Source organism: Rhinatrema bivittatum, chromosome 1 (assembly GCF_901001135.1).
Source record: "Rhinatrema bivittatum chromosome 1, aRhiBiv1.1, whole genome shotgun sequence".
Lineage (NCBI taxonomy): Eukaryota > Metazoa > Chordata > Amphibia > Gymnophiona > Rhinatrematidae > Rhinatrema > Rhinatrema bivittatum.
In genome coordinates, this window is record NC_042615.1 from 622363718 (window position 1) to 622381242 (window position 17525).

General features: G+C 46.8%; 1 protein-coding gene across 5 annotated transcripts in view; it reads right to left on the reverse strand.

Moving 5' to 3' along the window:
* Nucleotides 1-17321, reverse strand: part of LOC115073331 (ER degradation-enhancing alpha-mannosidase-like protein 2) — a 91739-nt gene extending 74418 nt beyond the window's left edge. The window contains exons 1-3 of one of the 5 annotated variants that reach the window (XM_029571681.1): nt 17202-17321; nt 11361-11471; nt 8173-8212 (exon numbers count right to left, since the gene is read on the reverse strand). In XM_029571681.1, the coding sequence (XP_029427541.1) occupies nt 8173-8212; nt 11361-11455 (135 nt within the window). In that variant the 5' untranslated portion in view covers nt 11456-11471; nt 17202-17321. Of the gene's footprint in view, nt 1-8172; nt 8213-11360; nt 11472-16762; nt 17156-17201 lie in introns of those variants that run through there. The other 4 variants (XM_029571698.1, XM_029571690.1, XM_029571672.1 and 1 more) reach the window with 4 other exon arrangements.
* Between the last annotated feature and the right edge of the window lie 204 nt (nt 17322-17525).

Sequence of the window (17525 nt, forward strand, 5' to 3'; positions counted from 1 at the left end):
GGTAGTGGCAGGGGGCTCCCTGTCAGCAATCTTCGCATGTCTGTGTACCATGGTCTTCTTGGCCAGTCCAGGGCCACTAGAAGTACTGGTCCTCTGTGGTGTTCTATCTTGTGGATGATTGCACCCAATAGGGGCCATGGCGGGAAGGAGTGTAACAAAGTCTCCTGTGGCGAGGTCTGTATCAGGGTATCGATTCCCTGGGACTGGGGTTCCTGCCTGCGGCTGAAGAAACTGGGTACTTGAGCGTTGGACTGGTTTGCCAGGAGGTCCATGGTTGGTGTTCCCCAACGGTTTACTATCAATTGGAATGCTGTGGTCGACAGCCTCCATTCTCCTGGATCTAGACTTTCTCTGCTGAGGTAGTCCGCAGTGACGTTGTCTTTCCCGGCAATGTGGACGGCCGAGATCTCTTGAAGATTCACTTCCGCCCATGACATTAGGAGGTCTATTTCCAGAGACACCTGTTGGCTTCTGGTTCCTCCCTGACAGTTGATGTAGGCCACTGTTGTGGCGTTGTCCGACATTACTCTGACCGCTTTGTCTTGGAGTCTGTGAATGAACCTTAGGCAGGCTAGTCTGACTGCCCAGACTTCTATGCGATTTATGTTCCATCCCGACTCTTCTTTGGTCTATTGCCCTTGGGTGGTTAGCTCCTGGCAGTGTGCTCCCCATCCTCGTAGGCTGGCATCCGTGGTGAGTAGGATCCAGGTTGGTGAGGATAGTCTCGTTCCCTGGCTCAGATGGGCTTCTTGTAGCCACCATCATAGTTGGGCCCGAACTCTGTCTGGGAGCTGAAGCCATACGGTGTAGTTCTGGGACAGTGGATTCCATTGTGATAGTAGTGAGCATTGTAGGGGTCTCATGTGAGCTTGTGCCCATGGCATTACTTCCAGTGTGGATGCCATGAGGCCAAGAACTTGTAAGTAATCCCGTGCTGTGGGGCAAATTTCGCTCAACAGGGTTCGTAACTGGGTCATCAGTTTTGATCTCCTTGTCGGTGTCAGGATGACCTTGTCTTGTTTGGTGTCGAACCGGACTCCCAAGTATTCTAGAGATTGGGAGGGCTGCAGGCAGCTCTTGTTTGTGTTGACCACCCACCAGAGGCTCTCCAGTAGAGTTTTGACTCTGTTGGTTGCCTGGTGGCTTTCCTCTGGGGATTTCGCTTTGATCAGCCAATCGTCTAGATAAGGGTGCATGTGGATTCCTTCCTTCCTCAGTGTTGCTGCCACCACCACTATGATCTTGGTGAACGTCTGGGGTGCAGTGGCTAACCCAAAAGGTAGTGCCCGGAACTGGTAGTGATGGTCCAGCATCGAGAAGCGTAGAAAACGCTGATGCTCTTGATGAATCAGAATGTGTAGGTGGGCTTCTGACAGATCCAGGGATGTAAGGAACTCTCCCGGTTGTATCGCCCTTATTACTGAGCGTAAGGTTTCCATGCGGAAGCGAGGAATCTTCAGGTGACTGTTGACTGCCTTGATGTCCAGGATGGGTCTGAACGTTCCTTCTTTCTTGGGGCTGATAAAATAAATGGAATAATGTCCAGTATGTATTTGTTTTGGAGGGACTGGTGTTATAGCCTCTAAGGCTAGTAATCTGGTCAATGTAGCTTCCAATGCCACCCTCTTGGAAGGGTCGTGGCAGGGAGATTCCACAAACTTGTCCGGAGGGAGGTGGTGGAAATCCAGGTAATATCTCTCTAGAATGATGGATAGGACCCACTTGTCTGAAGTTCTCTCGACCCATCTTTGGTAGAATAGAGCAAGTCTGCCCCTATGGCTTCTTCCTTTGGATGGGTCGGCTGATTTCCATTGTGGGGGTTGTGCTTGTTCCGAAAGGACTGGCTCCGGCCTGTGGGGCGGGCCGCTTGATATGTGCTTCTATATGGGTTGAAGCGCTGTGAACCTCTGCCCCTGGAGGTTCGGGGGAAGGATCGCTGGTTTCTTATTCCTGTCATCCGGTAGCCGCGGCAGTGGGGACTCGCCCCATTTGTTGGCTAGTTTCTCTAGTTCGCTTCCGAACAGGAGTGTTCTCTTGAATGGCATCCTTGTGAGTCTCGTTTTGGAGAATGCGTCGGCTGACCAGTTTCGGAGCCAGATTTGTCTTCTGGCTGCCACGTCAGATGACACTCTAGCTGCTATGCGTACCAGATCGGAAGCTGAGTCCACGAGGAATGATACAACTGGTTCCAGGGCCTCCCCAGGAATGTTGTTCCTGGTCTGTGCTAAGCAGGAGCGTGTCACCACGGCACAGCAGGCTGTGATCTGTAAAGACATAGCGGAGACGTCAAAGGACTGTTTGAGGATAGATTCCAGAAGTCTGTCGAGCATCCTTGAGTGCTGCTCCTCCCTCCACCGGGATAGTAGTGCGCTTTGAGACCGCACAGACCATGGCATCCACATTCGGACATGCCAGAAGATCTTTGGCGGCTGGGTCCAAAGGGTACTTGGCTGCCAGAGCCCGGCCCTCACTTCGTCTTAGGTTCCCCCGAGGCACTTGTGCCCAGGATAGCAAGCTCTTAAGTTGTGTGTGACCAGGTCTGGAAGCTCGTCCTTGGTGAAGAAGCGTCTCATGGTTTGGTGGGGCTCTGTCCTCTGAGGGAGTTCCCCTTCCTCCAGGGGTTCTGAATCTTATTCAGAGTTGTCCATGTCCCCGAAGGTGGGGCTTCTGGGCGGTGGGATCACTTCCCTAGGCATATAGGGTCCCGGCCAGTTGAGGTCCTCTGGTGGAGCCTGTGGCCGTATTATAGGAGGCCCCGGTTGCATGTGGACGAAGGTATGCAGACCTTTGAAGAATTCCACCAAGGAGATAGATGCTGGGTCTAGACTAAGGGGCGCCGTGTCCCTGGGGAGCCCCGTTTGAAGGGGGGGGGGTCCTGCTGTGCAATGCTAGGTCCGGCATACTGCTCGAGAGCCATGAGTTGGATCCCCTAGGGCCTCTTTGCATCGTATACACAGGGCCGTGGCCTCCTCATGCTGTGTAGCTCTAATGTGGCATGCTGGGCAAAGGCCCTGAGCTTTGAGTTTATTTTCCGGTGGTGCCATGGCTTTTGCGCGTAAAATACAGTTGTGCGCTCCGGTGTGCGAAGTTGTGCGCGTAGGTTTGGTATGCGCTCAGGACGATGTGCGCGCTGTTGTGCACACAGGTCGAAGTTATGCGCCCGGCACAGTAAGCGCGTGGGTATGCGCATCGCTTGTGTGCCTGGTACTTGAGCGCGCGACATTGTGCGCACAAGGTACTTATGCGCACGGCTCGAAACGGCGGACAGGGTGGCGAACAGAGCAAAATGGTGACTGCGACCACGTGGACAATATGGTGATCACCTCGGAGGGTCTCCACGTGGAGGACCCTCGGATCTGACCAGGGTCTAGCCCTGCTAGGGCAGATCAACCCGGTGGCACTGGTCCCGGCTGGTGACCTGTGCGGCTCCTCGAGCTTCGGAGACTTTTAAATAGATTTATACCTTACCTTGTCTCAGCGCTTCCCGGTCTCGTTCCGGGCGGTCTCCGGCTGCGGGGGGGGGGGGGGGGGGGGGGATACCTTCACCGCCTCGCTCGAGGTTGCACCCACTGCCTCTCAGCCTCACCCGATGTTGGGCAGAGGGTCAGCCACCGGACCGAGGCTTACCTCCGAGGGATCACGGAAATTACCTCGGGAAATCTCAACTGGGAGAGGGACCCAATGGGTGTCACCGCAGGAGAGCAGGGCTCATCTGTAGAGGTAAGATTTCCTAACTGCTATGGAGACGGAAAATACTGAAGAGCTGCACTTCCTGCAGGGGTATATGTATTAGGGCTGACGTCAGATTGAAATCTGATCCGTCTCCAACTGCTATCAGGAGTACACTATACCCATTGGCCCCGAGTCCATCTGCTACACGCTAGGAAAAACACTGTTTTCAAGGTGAGGTCTTTCAACGTTACCGATTTAAGGGGTTCAAACCACGGATTAAACAATACGCGAAGAGCCAAATTAAGACTCCACGAAGGACAAACCAGATGGACTGGGGGCTTCACATGCCTTACTCCTCTGAGGAAATGTACCACATCTGGATGTGACGCCACCGAGCTACCAACCAAGGAGCCTAGGGCCGCCACCTGTACCCGAAGGGAACTGAATGACAAGCCCTTGGGCAAACCATTTTGAAAAAAAATTTAACATCTGAACAATCGTAGCGTGTCTGGGCAGAATCTCTCTCTCTCGACACCACGTCTCAAAACTCTCCGTACCTTGATGTAAGATAGGGAAGTAGATGTTTTCCTGGCTTGTAATAATGTAGTAATAACCTCCTCTGAATATCCTTTCTTCCTCAGTCTCCTCCTTTCAAAAGCCAAGCTGCTAGACAGAAGTGAGCTGCCTGGTCGAAATATATAGGCCCTTGATGGAGTAGACGTGGAAGATGCCCAAGCCGTAGATGGCTTTCCACGGCCAGATTGATGAGATCCGCAAACCACAGACGTCGAGGCCACTCTGGAGCCACTAGGATTACCCTCCATGGGTGCACCTCTATCCTGCGAAGCACCTTGCCCACCAGAGGCCAAGGAGGGAACACATACAGGAGGACTGAGGTTGGTCAGGGAAGTACTAGTGTATTGACCCCTTCTGCGACTGAAAAAGCGAGGAGCTTTGGTATTGTCCCTCGTTGCCATCAGGTCCATGTGGGGAGACCCCATCTGCGAGAGATGAGATCCATTGCCTCGTCCAAGAGTTCCCACTCTCCTGATCTATGCACCTCCGACTGAAGAAGTCTGCTTGTATGTTGTCCTTCCCGGCGATGTGGGAGGCTGCTAGCATCACAAGATTTTGTTCAGCCCAAGTCATGAGCATCTCTGTTTAGTCGGCTACTGCTTGACTTCTGGTGCCTCTCTGACAATTGATATAGGCCACCGTCGTCGCATTATCGGAGTAGATCCGAACCACCTGGTGGCGGAAGAGTGGAAGAAATTGTTGCAAAGCCAAGCGAACCGCTCTGGTCTCCAGGCGATTCATCGACCATCCGGATTCCTCTGGGGACCAACTGCCCTGTACAGAATGTTACTGGCATACAGCTCCCCAACTGGAGAGCCTGGTGTCCGTAGTCACCACTGTCCATATCGGAACCTCCAGATCCATCCCTTGAGACAGGTTGTGTGGGCAAAGCCACCACCCAAGACTGGACTTGGTGTGAACGGTGTGTGGTAGAGGGAACTGAAAATTTTCCGACTTGGGATCCCACCAGGAAAGTAATGCTCATTGTAATGGTCTCATATGAGCAAATGCCCAAGGAACCACCTCCAGAGTGGATGCCATTGAACCGAGCACCTGAAGGTAGTCCCAGGCCTTGGGCAAGGGTAGAGCCAACAAGCTGAACTTGTTCATCAGTTTGTTCCTCTGGTCCGTCGGAAGAAAAACTTTCGACTGCAGTGTCGAACCTGGTTCCCAGGGAACAAGGTTGCTCTTGGCCTGATTGATGACCTAACCGAGGGACTCCAAGCGAGTGGTCACCTTGCGGATCGCCTCCACACAGCAATCCCTGGACTTTGCCCTCATAAGGTAAACACAAACAATAGATGCCTGATCTTTTTCCAAATGTTTATTAAGCAGAGACGTGTTCAAAAATCGCCCAACTCAGGCAGAGTTTCGCGGTTCAAAAGCCGCTGCCTCAGGGGCTTCAACACTCCACAGTTATGAAAAAATCTCAGTAGTGTATTTCTCATCCGATGTACAGTCAATTACTGTCAGCAATGCTTCTGCTGAGCTCAGTAGCAGCAGAGACCGGGAGTGAAGTGCTGTTTGCAGAAGCATTGCTGAAGAGGCCCCTGTATCAGCTGCCGCACTTCCCGGAACCACCGGGGCAGCAGAACCATCTGAAGCCACAGTGCCTTTAAATTTGGCTACCCGTAAAGATGCGGGGCCATCAGTGCACTTGGCTACCTTGGAGGCTGGTCCCTGCACAGGTCTCACAGACAAAGCAGCAGCTTGCGGAGAAAGCCAAAAATGCTTTTTGCATAAGGAGGACAAAATCTAAAGAAAAAGAATCAGGATCAACATCCTGTCCCCCTTGCGGGGGCTGACGTTGTTCCTCATTTTACTCCGAGCTGCACTGCTCATCCTTCAGGCCGCGCCTCTCTTCTTTTCTTCGGGCCGATGTTGCCTGCACTAACATGGTCTCTTCTTCCCATGCACGCACCCGCTGTTCACCACTTCCTCTTCCGGGCTGCGGGGTGGGGCTGGAAGAAGAGAGCATGCCAGTGCCACTGACTTCAGCTGTCCTGCCATGTTCTGCCCAGGCTATCAGCGTTTTAAGTCTGGGCAGAGGAGGACCAGGGAGCAGATGGGTCAGTGGGGGACCGGGAAGTGTGGTGACACACCTGCGTGTTCTTGGAGACACATTGGTGTGTCGCGACACACCGGTTGAGAACCGCTGGTCTAGGAGACTCACTGGTTCCACAGCTAGTTGCTCTTCTCAGAGCTCAGTATTGTCACCTCAGAAAGAAGTTTCCCTAGCATTTAGTCCTGGGGGAATTCTGCGCTACTGCAGAGCGCAGAATTCCTCCCCCCCCTCCGGTGCAAAATTGCCATTTTCGTCACAGAATTTGGCAATTCTGCGCAGAAAATGGCAGAGGACATCCTAGCATGCCGCGAACTGAACGCGTGAAGATGAAGGCCCCTGCGCGTCACGGGACGTGCTCTGTTCGTGGCGAAGATGAAGGCCCTGGTGTGCTGTTCGCAGCAAAAATGAAGGCCCCCATGTGCTGCGAACGGACTGTGTTCCGCTCGTGGTGAAGATGAAGGTCCTGGTGAGAGTGAGTGTGAGAGTGTGAGTGTGTGAGAGAAGGGAGGTGAGCAGGAGGGGGATGCTTGAGTGTGGGAGCCTATTTGAGGAGAATAGTATGTATGTGTGTGAGAGATTGGGAGCTGGTGTGTATGAAAAAGGGATCCTGTGTATGTGAGGGTGCTAGCCTGTGTGAAGGGATCGTGTGTATGTGTGAGACAGAGCCTGCATGAAGGGGTGCATGAGAGAGAGACATAGGAACCTGTGTGAGGATGTATGTGTGAGAGAGAAAGGGAGCTTGTGTGGGTGTTTATGCAAGAGAGAGGGTCCCTGTAAGAGGGGGTGTTTGTGAGAGAAAGTGAGGGAGCCTGTATGAGGGTGTGTGTATGTGTTCTAGAGAGGGAGCGTGTGTGAAAGAGGAAGGGACAGAGGGAGCCTGGGTGAGGGGCAGTGCATGATTATTATCTGAGGTAAAGTGTACAAAAAAAGAAAATGTTAGGGATTGTATCACTTAGGGCTTGTATTGCCTGATGAGTTTTAGGCATACCGGGGAACTTTTGAGTTGTGGACACCCTGAGATTGCTATTAATTAGCAGAAGGTGGGGGGGGGGGGGGGGGGGGGGGGGGGAGAAGGGGAAGGGGAAAGAATGGAATAATATAATATCAGCTTTCTCTCTTCCACCGCTCTCCCACCCAACTAATTCACCCTTTCTTTTTCTCCCACTCATCACCATCAGCTGTCCCCTTCCTGAGATGACCCAGTATACTTTCTCTTTGTCTCTCCCTCACCCCAGCACTCTCTCTGCTGCCCCCCCCCCCACCACACACACATAAGTCTCAGCTCCATGACTTATGCATCCTCACTCTACCTTTAGCTGAGTGATTCCCAAGTCCTGGAATCACAGCTGCAGACTGAGTTTTGTGTGTGTTGCAACCCTTCTCCAGTTTCTCCCCACATGCTGCTTGCAGTGTCTACTCCAGGCTTGCCCCACTTCTCCTGTTCTCTGCAGGTTTACTGAGGAAGGGGAGTGGCTGAGCTGTATACAGAGATGCCCTGAAATTTCTAGCGTTTCCCCTGAGACCCTGCAATTGATGCAAATTCCCCCCCGAGTCTCAGGGTGAAATCCTGAGAGTTCCCAGGTATAGTAATAGGCCTTGAAACTCTACATGCCATACACAGGCAGCCCACAGACGAGTGCCTTCTTCAGCCACTCTCACTGTGTAGCCATATGGCCCCTGGGTCCAGGTGCTGTCTAGAACTGGGCTTTAAGAAATATTTTGCAAACTCAGCTACAAAAATTGTTACAAGAGGCACCAGCGAACAGCTATAGTTAATTCAATCTCTCTTTTCATAGAAAACTGACAAGTTGACATCATTCTCCTATTCCCACTAAAAACAGAAAGCAAAAAAGACTTACAAGTAGAGTGTCCAGGGCATCAATCAGAGTCAAAGAAAAACTGCAAAAGAACAAGGTTCAGAATTAGTAACACAAGATGGTTTCAAAAGGCAGAAAACTGTCAATCCTCACTCCTTGAGGAGGTGGACGCAAGCAAGACTGCTTGCACAGAGAGAGAACAGTTTTAAAGCAGCAGTACCACTAGATTCTTCAAAATATCAGCCTGCCTGCATCTTGGGAATCCTGCTTTGTTCTTCTTGTTACAATATATTTTCTTCCATGGGTACCCTTTGCAACGTACATCATATTGACAAATCTTTCCCTGCATAGCCACTCTTCAGCTGCCTGTGATACGTACAAGCTTTATATTTATCCGTATGATGTCTGTGCAAACATCAGTCTCCTGTCTGACAGCATTTGGCAACTTAATCCAAGACACTGGTCCTATAAAAGATAGATCACTAGATGGCGTTTCTTGTAAATTAAAATTACAAAGAGCTGGAACAGGAGATTTTACTTGGAAGAGCGCAGTATGCAAGGCAAAATTCGAGAGACCAAAAATTCTGGAAAGACAATGTCAATTTTCAAAGCTATAAAACAATTTTGTGAATTATTGTAAGTAACTTAAAATGAACTCGCTCTTGCACAGGCAGCTCCTTGAGGTTTGGCAAGATATTATCTCTAAAAGCCTGCATTAGTGATCAGCCTTGCCACAGCATTCTGAATTATCTGTAAAACCCAAAGCAGTGCTTTCAGAAGACCATCCTACAAGCAATTACAATAAATCAAATTTGGATAACACAAAAGTTTGCACTACCAGACAGAAATTAGCACTGGATATAAGATGCGCTAATGGTCTCAACAATTTCATCTTAAGAAAATACAGATCCAGCAACAGCTTTGAGGTTTACATTTTAATTCTGAGTCAATTACAAAACACCCAAGTTCCTAGCTTCTTTATTCACAGAGATATTATTCTCCCATCTGAAAACTTTCTTTGGAACCCTGCACAAGTGCACATTTAGCCAGCCACCGGTAACCTCCTGTAGTGCGAAGGCTGAAACTCACTCCCCCGGGGGCTGTGAACGCTGCCTCTGCGGCAGTGTTTGAGATCTGAACCCATAACTGCTGCTCAGCTGCACAAGACATTGCCACTGAACCATGGGGGGGCTGACCTTATTTATTTTTTTAAATAGTTACACAGGGTCTCAGGTCCAGCAGTAAAAACTGCATAGCTCTATTATTCATCCTACTATACAAACATAGTCCTTAACTTAAAAGTAAGCTTATGCATGATCAGCTCTACCCTTTGCCATCTGGTTCAAAACAATCAGCTTCATGTATATTCTATGATGTACGGCACCAAGTTGTTTTTTTTAAACTGGCTCTTTGGAATGTTGGTCACTTAAAATAAATACAAATAAATTGAACAGACTTAAATACAACACAAAATTACCACAACAGGGGATTTCAAAAAACTGGTCCCATGGTTAGGTGACTTTAGAGCAACAGAGTTCAAAATTAATATGATTGTTAGCCAAACGCCTGCTGAAACAGAGAGGATTTCAATAAATTCTCAAAAGACCTAGGCTGTCGTTCCTACCTGTTCCTGTGCTGCTGTCTCCCCCCCCCCCCCCCCAAATTTACTGCTCTAAATGCAGCCTTACTGCAAATTCCTACTCCTAGCACTGAAAAGAGCTGTCCAGCTCAATTCAGCAAGTGAACTAAAATAGGAGAGGAAAGTGAGGAAACAAAATAAGGAGCCAACACATGAAAGGGAGGGATCTGGACTGCCAGATGTGCACCTCACGGTTACCTGGGAAGCAGGCGTACAAAAGGGTCACCAACCCCCAGCCCGTCTGCCTCAACCAAACAGGGTAGGGGTCCCTAACGAGAAACCCCGACCCCTGGGAGGAAGGCTCAGAGCAAAAAAATCAGAAAGAAAAATACTGGAACAAACTGCAGATTTTTGCATCAGTTACCAACTGCTGGAGACAGAGAAATACTGAGGAACTGCTGGTGGCATCAGTGTATATAAAGCAGTGTCAGTTTTACTTTCTCTGTCTCCACCTGTTGGCATGGATGAATAAACTCAGGAGTCTGGACTGATCCGGGTACATACAGGGAACCTGGCATTCAGATAGGAATGGGCTGGAAACCCAGAGTTCAGGAGGTGATTGGGCAAAACATAAAAAAAAAAAAAAAAAAAGCAATTGCCATGGCATCAAGAACTAAGAGATAGCACATTTTAAATCCCAGAGATAGCTCACAAAATGAAGGACTTTCCTACCAAAGATCAGAAGATTTGAGTATTGTTCTTGTGATATGAATATGGTGCTCTCCCTAACACCTCACACTGAAAAGAGCAAGGAATCCAGATTACAAGAACAACTGGAGTTATCTGCTTAAGCTACTGTTGGTTTGCCTCAAGGTTTCATGGAGAGAGTTCTGAATTGGTATGTTAAGTCTCATGCATTATCTAGTTACAAAGGGTTCCACTAATGTCAACAAATAATATTGGTAAGATACAGCAGAGACAACCAAAGATAGATCCCAAAAGCCACAGAGAGGTCAATTTTTTCAGGCTATCTGCAAGAAGTATTCATGATACTTTTGCCTAGCAATTTACATAAAAGCAGTTATCCTGGGACCTAGACCCAACGTGGTAATCTACTGTGCAGACACTAACTGCAGATGTGGGAGCAACATCAATCTCTGTAGACTCTTGGCCAGCAGTTTTGTTGGACTCTGGGGATGAGCTGAGGGCATCTCACAGTATGAACACTGTAGGTGAGGCACATGGTCTGGGAACCATGAGATACTAGGAGTCAAACTTGCGAGAGAATCAGGTGCAAGAAAATAGTAACCTGGATGAGGTCATGTTCTACTGCTTATCTTGCTGGTCTGATATGCTGCCCTTCCCCTGGGGACTCACAGGCAACTAACAGCAATGTCATCCTGATGGCCCCCCAACAACAGGTCTGCTTTTAGAGTAATGAAAATGTGCAAATTAACCTTAGACCAAACGTACACAGAGATCCCTCATGCATATTCACTGCCAATAATCTGAAAATCAATCTTGTTTGAGGGCCACAGGGACCTGCAAATAAGAGCCCCTGGAACAGCAGCTTACTGGGATGATCAAAGATGAAGGCTAAGGGTGCAGGCCACAGGAAGAAAAGAATAAAAAAAAGTTATTTGCACAGTACCTTCCCCAGGTATCTTGTCCATCACATGTCAGAGGTCGCAGCTCATCGTATGGGAAAGCATTTTCTAAGTAATTATTATAGGCATGGTAAAACATGGACTTAACCCGCTCTCTGGTGAGAGAAAAAAAAACAAAAAAAAACGACATTAAAGGAATTACTGAGAACATTTCTAAACAGGATATGGAAAACATATGACATCACAATAGGCTCCGACTTCTCTGAGATGGCAACCAAAAAGGGCTGATGTAATAAATTGAATGCTAAACCTGCACACTGAAATTCAGAGCATAGGTTTCTTAATACACACATTAACACTTTTTTAACTCCCGATGCAATAAGCTAAGAGTATGCTAATGCACTGGAAGTTAAAAATGCACATAGACCTGAAAATGTGTGTGTAAAGAAAATGTTTAGCAAACATAAAAACATGTTTTTTTGCACATTAAAAATTTGGGGTTTTTTTTGGTCTTAGCTTCCTATAGGGAAACAAGCTAATTCAGGTAATTTTGGGGCCAGTGTAATAACATGCGCTTGTCAGAGCACACAGTTTAACCCATAGTTATGCACACATTTTATGTATGCAAACTTTACAGCTGATGCAGCAAAAAAAAAAACAAAAACAAAAAACGTGTATACAGGTTAGAGCCCACTCATGCAAATCCCACACTAAGGGTGGCACTGTTACCCTGCTCCCAAACCCTCATGCAAAGAAGCATACAGGCTTATCTCATGTTTTCTCAGTGCTGGAAAACTAACTTCTAGTCCAAAGGTGGCACAACATTTCTAGGGCTAATGTTAATCTATTTGGGGAACATGGGAGTTCTGGTGCTGGGACCTGTAGTTGGGATTTTATGTGCACAAAAAATGATTTATGTGCTAAAAACATTGTGTGTGTGCATAAATCATATTCTAAGATGATAACTTTCAAACCGGCAGGTGCTCTTTGGTGCATGTGCGTCGGCGGGCGCCCAGATATGCGTCCATTTTAGAACTTGTGCGTGTATGTGTGGGCATGTTATAAAAATAGCCTGACCATACGCATGTATGTGCCCAATTTTAAAATGGGCGCAATCCTATTCGTATAAATACTGCTTCTACCACGCAAGCCTGGGAACTTTAAAATGGGTGCATATCCATGCCATTGCCAGTTTCACCAGTTTGCCCAGTTACAGATAGGTCCTCCAAATCCCCCTGGTTTTATAGTCTGCATTCCCCCCCAGTTACCCTAGACCCTATAAACCCCTGAGAAATGGCTTTTTTTTTTTTTAAACTTACACTTCGTCCCTAGCAGAAGTAAACTTACGCAGCAGTGGATTTAGGTGCGTGCCCAGGCACATAAGTATTTACGTGCACATCTCTTGACTACACCTCGAAATGCCCACATCCCACCCCTTTTTGAAAAAAAACTTTTCAAATGTGCATGAATCTCCCACTGCACACACACCTGGGCGACTTTTAAACTTTGGTGGGTGCGTGCAAGCCCAACTTGTGCGCATATCTCCTGATTTTGGCACGACGGGCTTTTATAATTCATCTCAAAGTGTGGAATGGGCACATATGAAAATTGAGAACCAGCAGTCATGGGTTGTTTTACTATATGTGGCAGAAATTTCAATGAAGATGGAAGAATGGCTGAAGAAATTACTGGGGGAAGGAAGAACACCACACTTGCAGGATGACAGCAGTGATGATTTTATACTGTCAGTCTCCCTGTAGGAAACTATAATTTCACTGGAAAACAAAGTTTTTAATTCCTTCAGGCTTTTTGGTGTTCCAAATAGATTTCTGATGCTGATCACAGATATTACTTCGAAATTTGTACATCATGTAAAGATTTTGAGAAACGGCCAATTTTGTGTTACAATAATTGTGAAATTTTAAAACAATCTCATGTATATTTTCTTGCTGGACAGTAGTTTTTATGATTTTTAAAATTCATGTCGTATTTTTCACAGCCATAAGCAACATAACATGTAACAGACTAACCTTTTTTAAAATACACCAAGAAACTCTGCCTGATCATGCCAGAACTTGCTTGGGCAAGCCCCAGCTCGGCTGAAAGATTCCAACTTGTTTTCATGACGACGCAGCCTTAAATAAGCAGCAGCAATGAGTAGTCTCCTATGCAACATACCGCTAAAACTGTTGAATTTAAAGCTTGCGGATTTAATTTCATATACTTTATGAAATGTTGCGCCAATGTTATAATAGCCATGACACAGTTTGTTACATCTGTGGTGAGTTTACTCTGAAAGCACAGAAAAGGAGTATGAATGCACTCATTAAGAAGGCATACGAGTTATACTTTGGGTGCAAAATTGGTGACTAGGACAGAGCATGGGCTCTTCTAATATGTTGCGCATCTTGCTCCAGTAGTCTGTGAGCGTGGCTGAAAGGTGTGCGACCATCCATGCTGTTTGCCATCCCAATGATATGGAGGGAACAGAAAGATCATATAACTGACTGTTACTTCTGCATGACAAATGTGTCAGGATACTCAAAAGAACAGGAAGTTTATTGAGTACCATGAGACCAGTTCTGCATGATGACAGTCTTCCTATTCTAAAACCGCCAGAGGTGTGGACACTTGATGACAAGGATAAGGAGGTAGGCGATGATGGCAAGCTGTCGCAGATGGAAGCTGTGGCTGATCCTGACTTTATGCCATCAACATCCAGCGATCCTCATTTAATATCTCAGTCAGAGCTGAACGATCTAGTCAGAGATTTGGCTTTATCGAAGAGTCAAGTGGAGCTGCTTGGGTCAAGGCTGCAAGGATGGAATCTTTTGACATCTGATATGAAAATTTCAGTATTTTGCAGCCATGAAAGAATTGACAAAATATTTCAACCAAAGTAGACAGTCTAACTTTTTGCTGTGACATCAATGGATTGTTTTGTGCTCTTGGATGTGACCATGACCCAGCAGAATGGCGACAGTTTATTGATTCATCAGTCTTAAGTTTGAAGGCTGTTTTGTTGCACAATCGCAATATCTACCCATGCCGTTCATATGAAAGAAATGTATGAGAACGCTCCATACTGAACAGGTTTCCGGTTAAGATGGTGGCATGAGATAGACGCAGAGAAGATTGCGGCGAAATTTTTCTGGCGTTTCTGGAAAATTTCAATATGCCACCTAAGCGTAAAGGAAAGGTGAGGGTATATCCAATGGAGCCATTACCCTCACCTATACAACAAGAAATTTTTCGCTATTTAACAACACCTGCTACTCCAGGAACTGAGGATCCCACTGGGCGGAGAGGCGAGGGAGAGTCTCTGGTGCCCTTGGAGAAGGTATTGCTGGGTCACGACCTAAGGCGGCCACCGGAGCAGAGGGGCGAGGGAGGAGACGTGAGAGTTGACCAGGGAAATGTTTCAGCTTCCGGGGTCACCCACGGACCCGAAGGGAGCGCTGGTACGGAGACGCCGAGGATGCCAATGCCACCGATTGTGAGCCCTGAGATGGAGCCCGTGGTAAGAGGAGAGCAAGACCCGGGAGAACTACAGAGGCTGGAACAGCTAATCGGAGGCAACACTGTGGATCTCCCAACAGGCGCTGAAGTAGGTATGGGAGAGAGCAGTGAAAGCGGCAGACCCAGAGGTGACCCCCCTCGGCCGTGACCCTAGATGGACTCTGGGATGTGGTTGTGGGATTTAGATCGGAGATGAAAATTGCTTTTCATGAATTAAACCAAGCCAGCTTAAAACACCATCGTGACTTAAATGTCTTAAAAGGGAAACTGAGACAAATAGCAGGATTTCCCTATTGGAAAAAAAAAGGAAGACATAGGAATTTAAAGCTGTAGTAGCCAAAGATCGCCTGAGGTTGGAAAAGCATATGGAGACACTCGAAAATAATTCAAAGAATCTGAACTTACGTTTATTAAATTTTCCTCGCATTATAGGAGAGTCTCCATACACAACGCTTAAAAAATTCATGGTGGAGGTTCTGATTCTGATATGCCTGTAGTAAACTCATGTTATTTTTTGCCTACATCTAGAAACAGAGAATCTAATATTCCTTTTAAAGGGGATTTGACTAAGTTTTTAGAAAATTCCCAATTAGTGGTTATTGAAAAAAGGCACATTGTTAGTTTCTCTGCTTACAAGTTTTGAAGTAAATAAAATTATGAAGGTTTACTTTAGAAAATATCCTGTTAGATACCATGACTCAAATGTTAACATTTTTCTGATCTAGCTTTGTCTACTCAAAGACGGAAGGCTTTCTTGAATCTTCATCAAGAAGCAATTGCGTTAGGTTATAATTTCCAACTGCGTTTTCCATGTAAATGCTTGATAAAAAAAGAGGGTTGAATGCAATATATTTTTTACTCCAGAACTGGCAGGGTTTATAGAATTAAAAAACAATCCATGTCAACCCCAGTAACATAATTATAGAGATATAGATGTTTCCATGCGGTAAAACTTAAAATTTTTCTGTAGAAAAAAAGTGTTTATTTGAATTATTCACACTTTCAAAGCCTAAATTTGAATCATTGATTGTTTTTTATTATTAAGACTTCACATATAATATTTTATGTGCCAATATAATTATTTGTTTACCAGTGTTTTCTGCCACATCACAGCTCTGACAATTTTTATCATTTTAAGGATTATGCTTTTGATTAGAACAAAGCCATCCAACCACTATCTGCACCTTAATTTCTAGTTCATGAAAGAGACAACTCTCGAGTGTGAAATTCTGGAAGTTCCTCTACTTTCTCACAGCTACCATGCAGGATGCTGCTGTACTATTCTTCATATGATAATTCTACCAGCAATAGCAGGTGGGCAGCTTTTATTTCAAATACATGAAAAGAAAGAATGTGACAAAGAAAGAGAGAACTCACAGGCGCATCAGAGAGTCAGGAAGTTCACCAGACACATTGAGGATAATACTAATGAAATGCTTTCAAAAAACAACTGCACCCATCAACCACTATATAACGTTCCAAGTGTCCAAACGACAAACAATAATATGCCTCTTGTATCAATTAGAAATGGTAACTTTAGGTTTATATATGTAAGTTGTCCCCCACTTTCTCTGAATAACCATGTTGAGAAGGGTATCAGGGTTCCATACAAAATGATGATGATCTGTCAACGGATTAGTTCATGTTCTTTCATTGGATTTCCTTTATGAATTCTATATAAGCAATATACAAACGAATCCGATTTTAGCTGCTTTAATTAGGGCCATTTTTTCGCACATGGCTACTCCAGGGGGCTCAGCGTTAAAGAGGTAAAAAAATGTGTATTTGGTGAATCCTGTCTCAGCCTCTTGTTGGGAACAACTGGTGTTGGAATCAAGGATGCAAACTTGATTTACCCAGGTAGCAAAACAGCTGTTCGCCTTCCGTACACATTATTGCTGCAGCACTAACCCCGGGCTGGCCTCACCTGTATTCGGCGGCGCTCTCCTCGCTGAACGCTCCACCCCAGACCTGGCGGCTCTGCAGCGCGCTCAGGACACCGAGGCAAAACAAGGAGAGAAGCCGCAGCATCGCACAGCCAACGCGGGCCGCCGAGGGCCATAGAACCGCGGGCTCCCTCCCGACAATCGAACCCAACCAAGCAGCATCCGCCACTTCCACAAACCAGCACCACGGCAGCTCGCGATTGGTTTCTCTAGCTCTACACCTTCCGATTGGCTGGCCTTCTTAAAGGCAGATGCGCGCACTGTCGCCCGAGTACAACAAGTTTTATTGCATTTATGTTGGAAACCATTATACAAGGCAAGATCAATAAATCAAAATAAAATGTTAAAGTGTCCCATAATTCTTTCACACTTTTTCATTCTGTTATTATTTACTTCAAAATAACTAGCCTGCTCTCCCACCTTCCAGTTCCGCTTCCTGGCAGTCTGCAGCCAATCAACTGCGCCTGAGTAAGTCCTTGGCCCTGCCTCCCACAGGCAGAGCAAATGGGCGGGCGAGTGCTAGCTACCCTGTTTGCTACTGGCACCTTTTCCCCTTTGCTGCCAGCAGTCGCAGTGTGATGACTCATAGGCAACAGCCAATCAGAGGTTGCAGAAGGTGATTAATGCTATATAGCTTGCTGCGCTCGGAAGATCAAGAGGCATGGGGGTCAAGGTAGAGGGAGTGCCCTCCCATCACCGTGTCCCTAAAACAAATTACAGATTTAAATTAAACTGACATTTGAT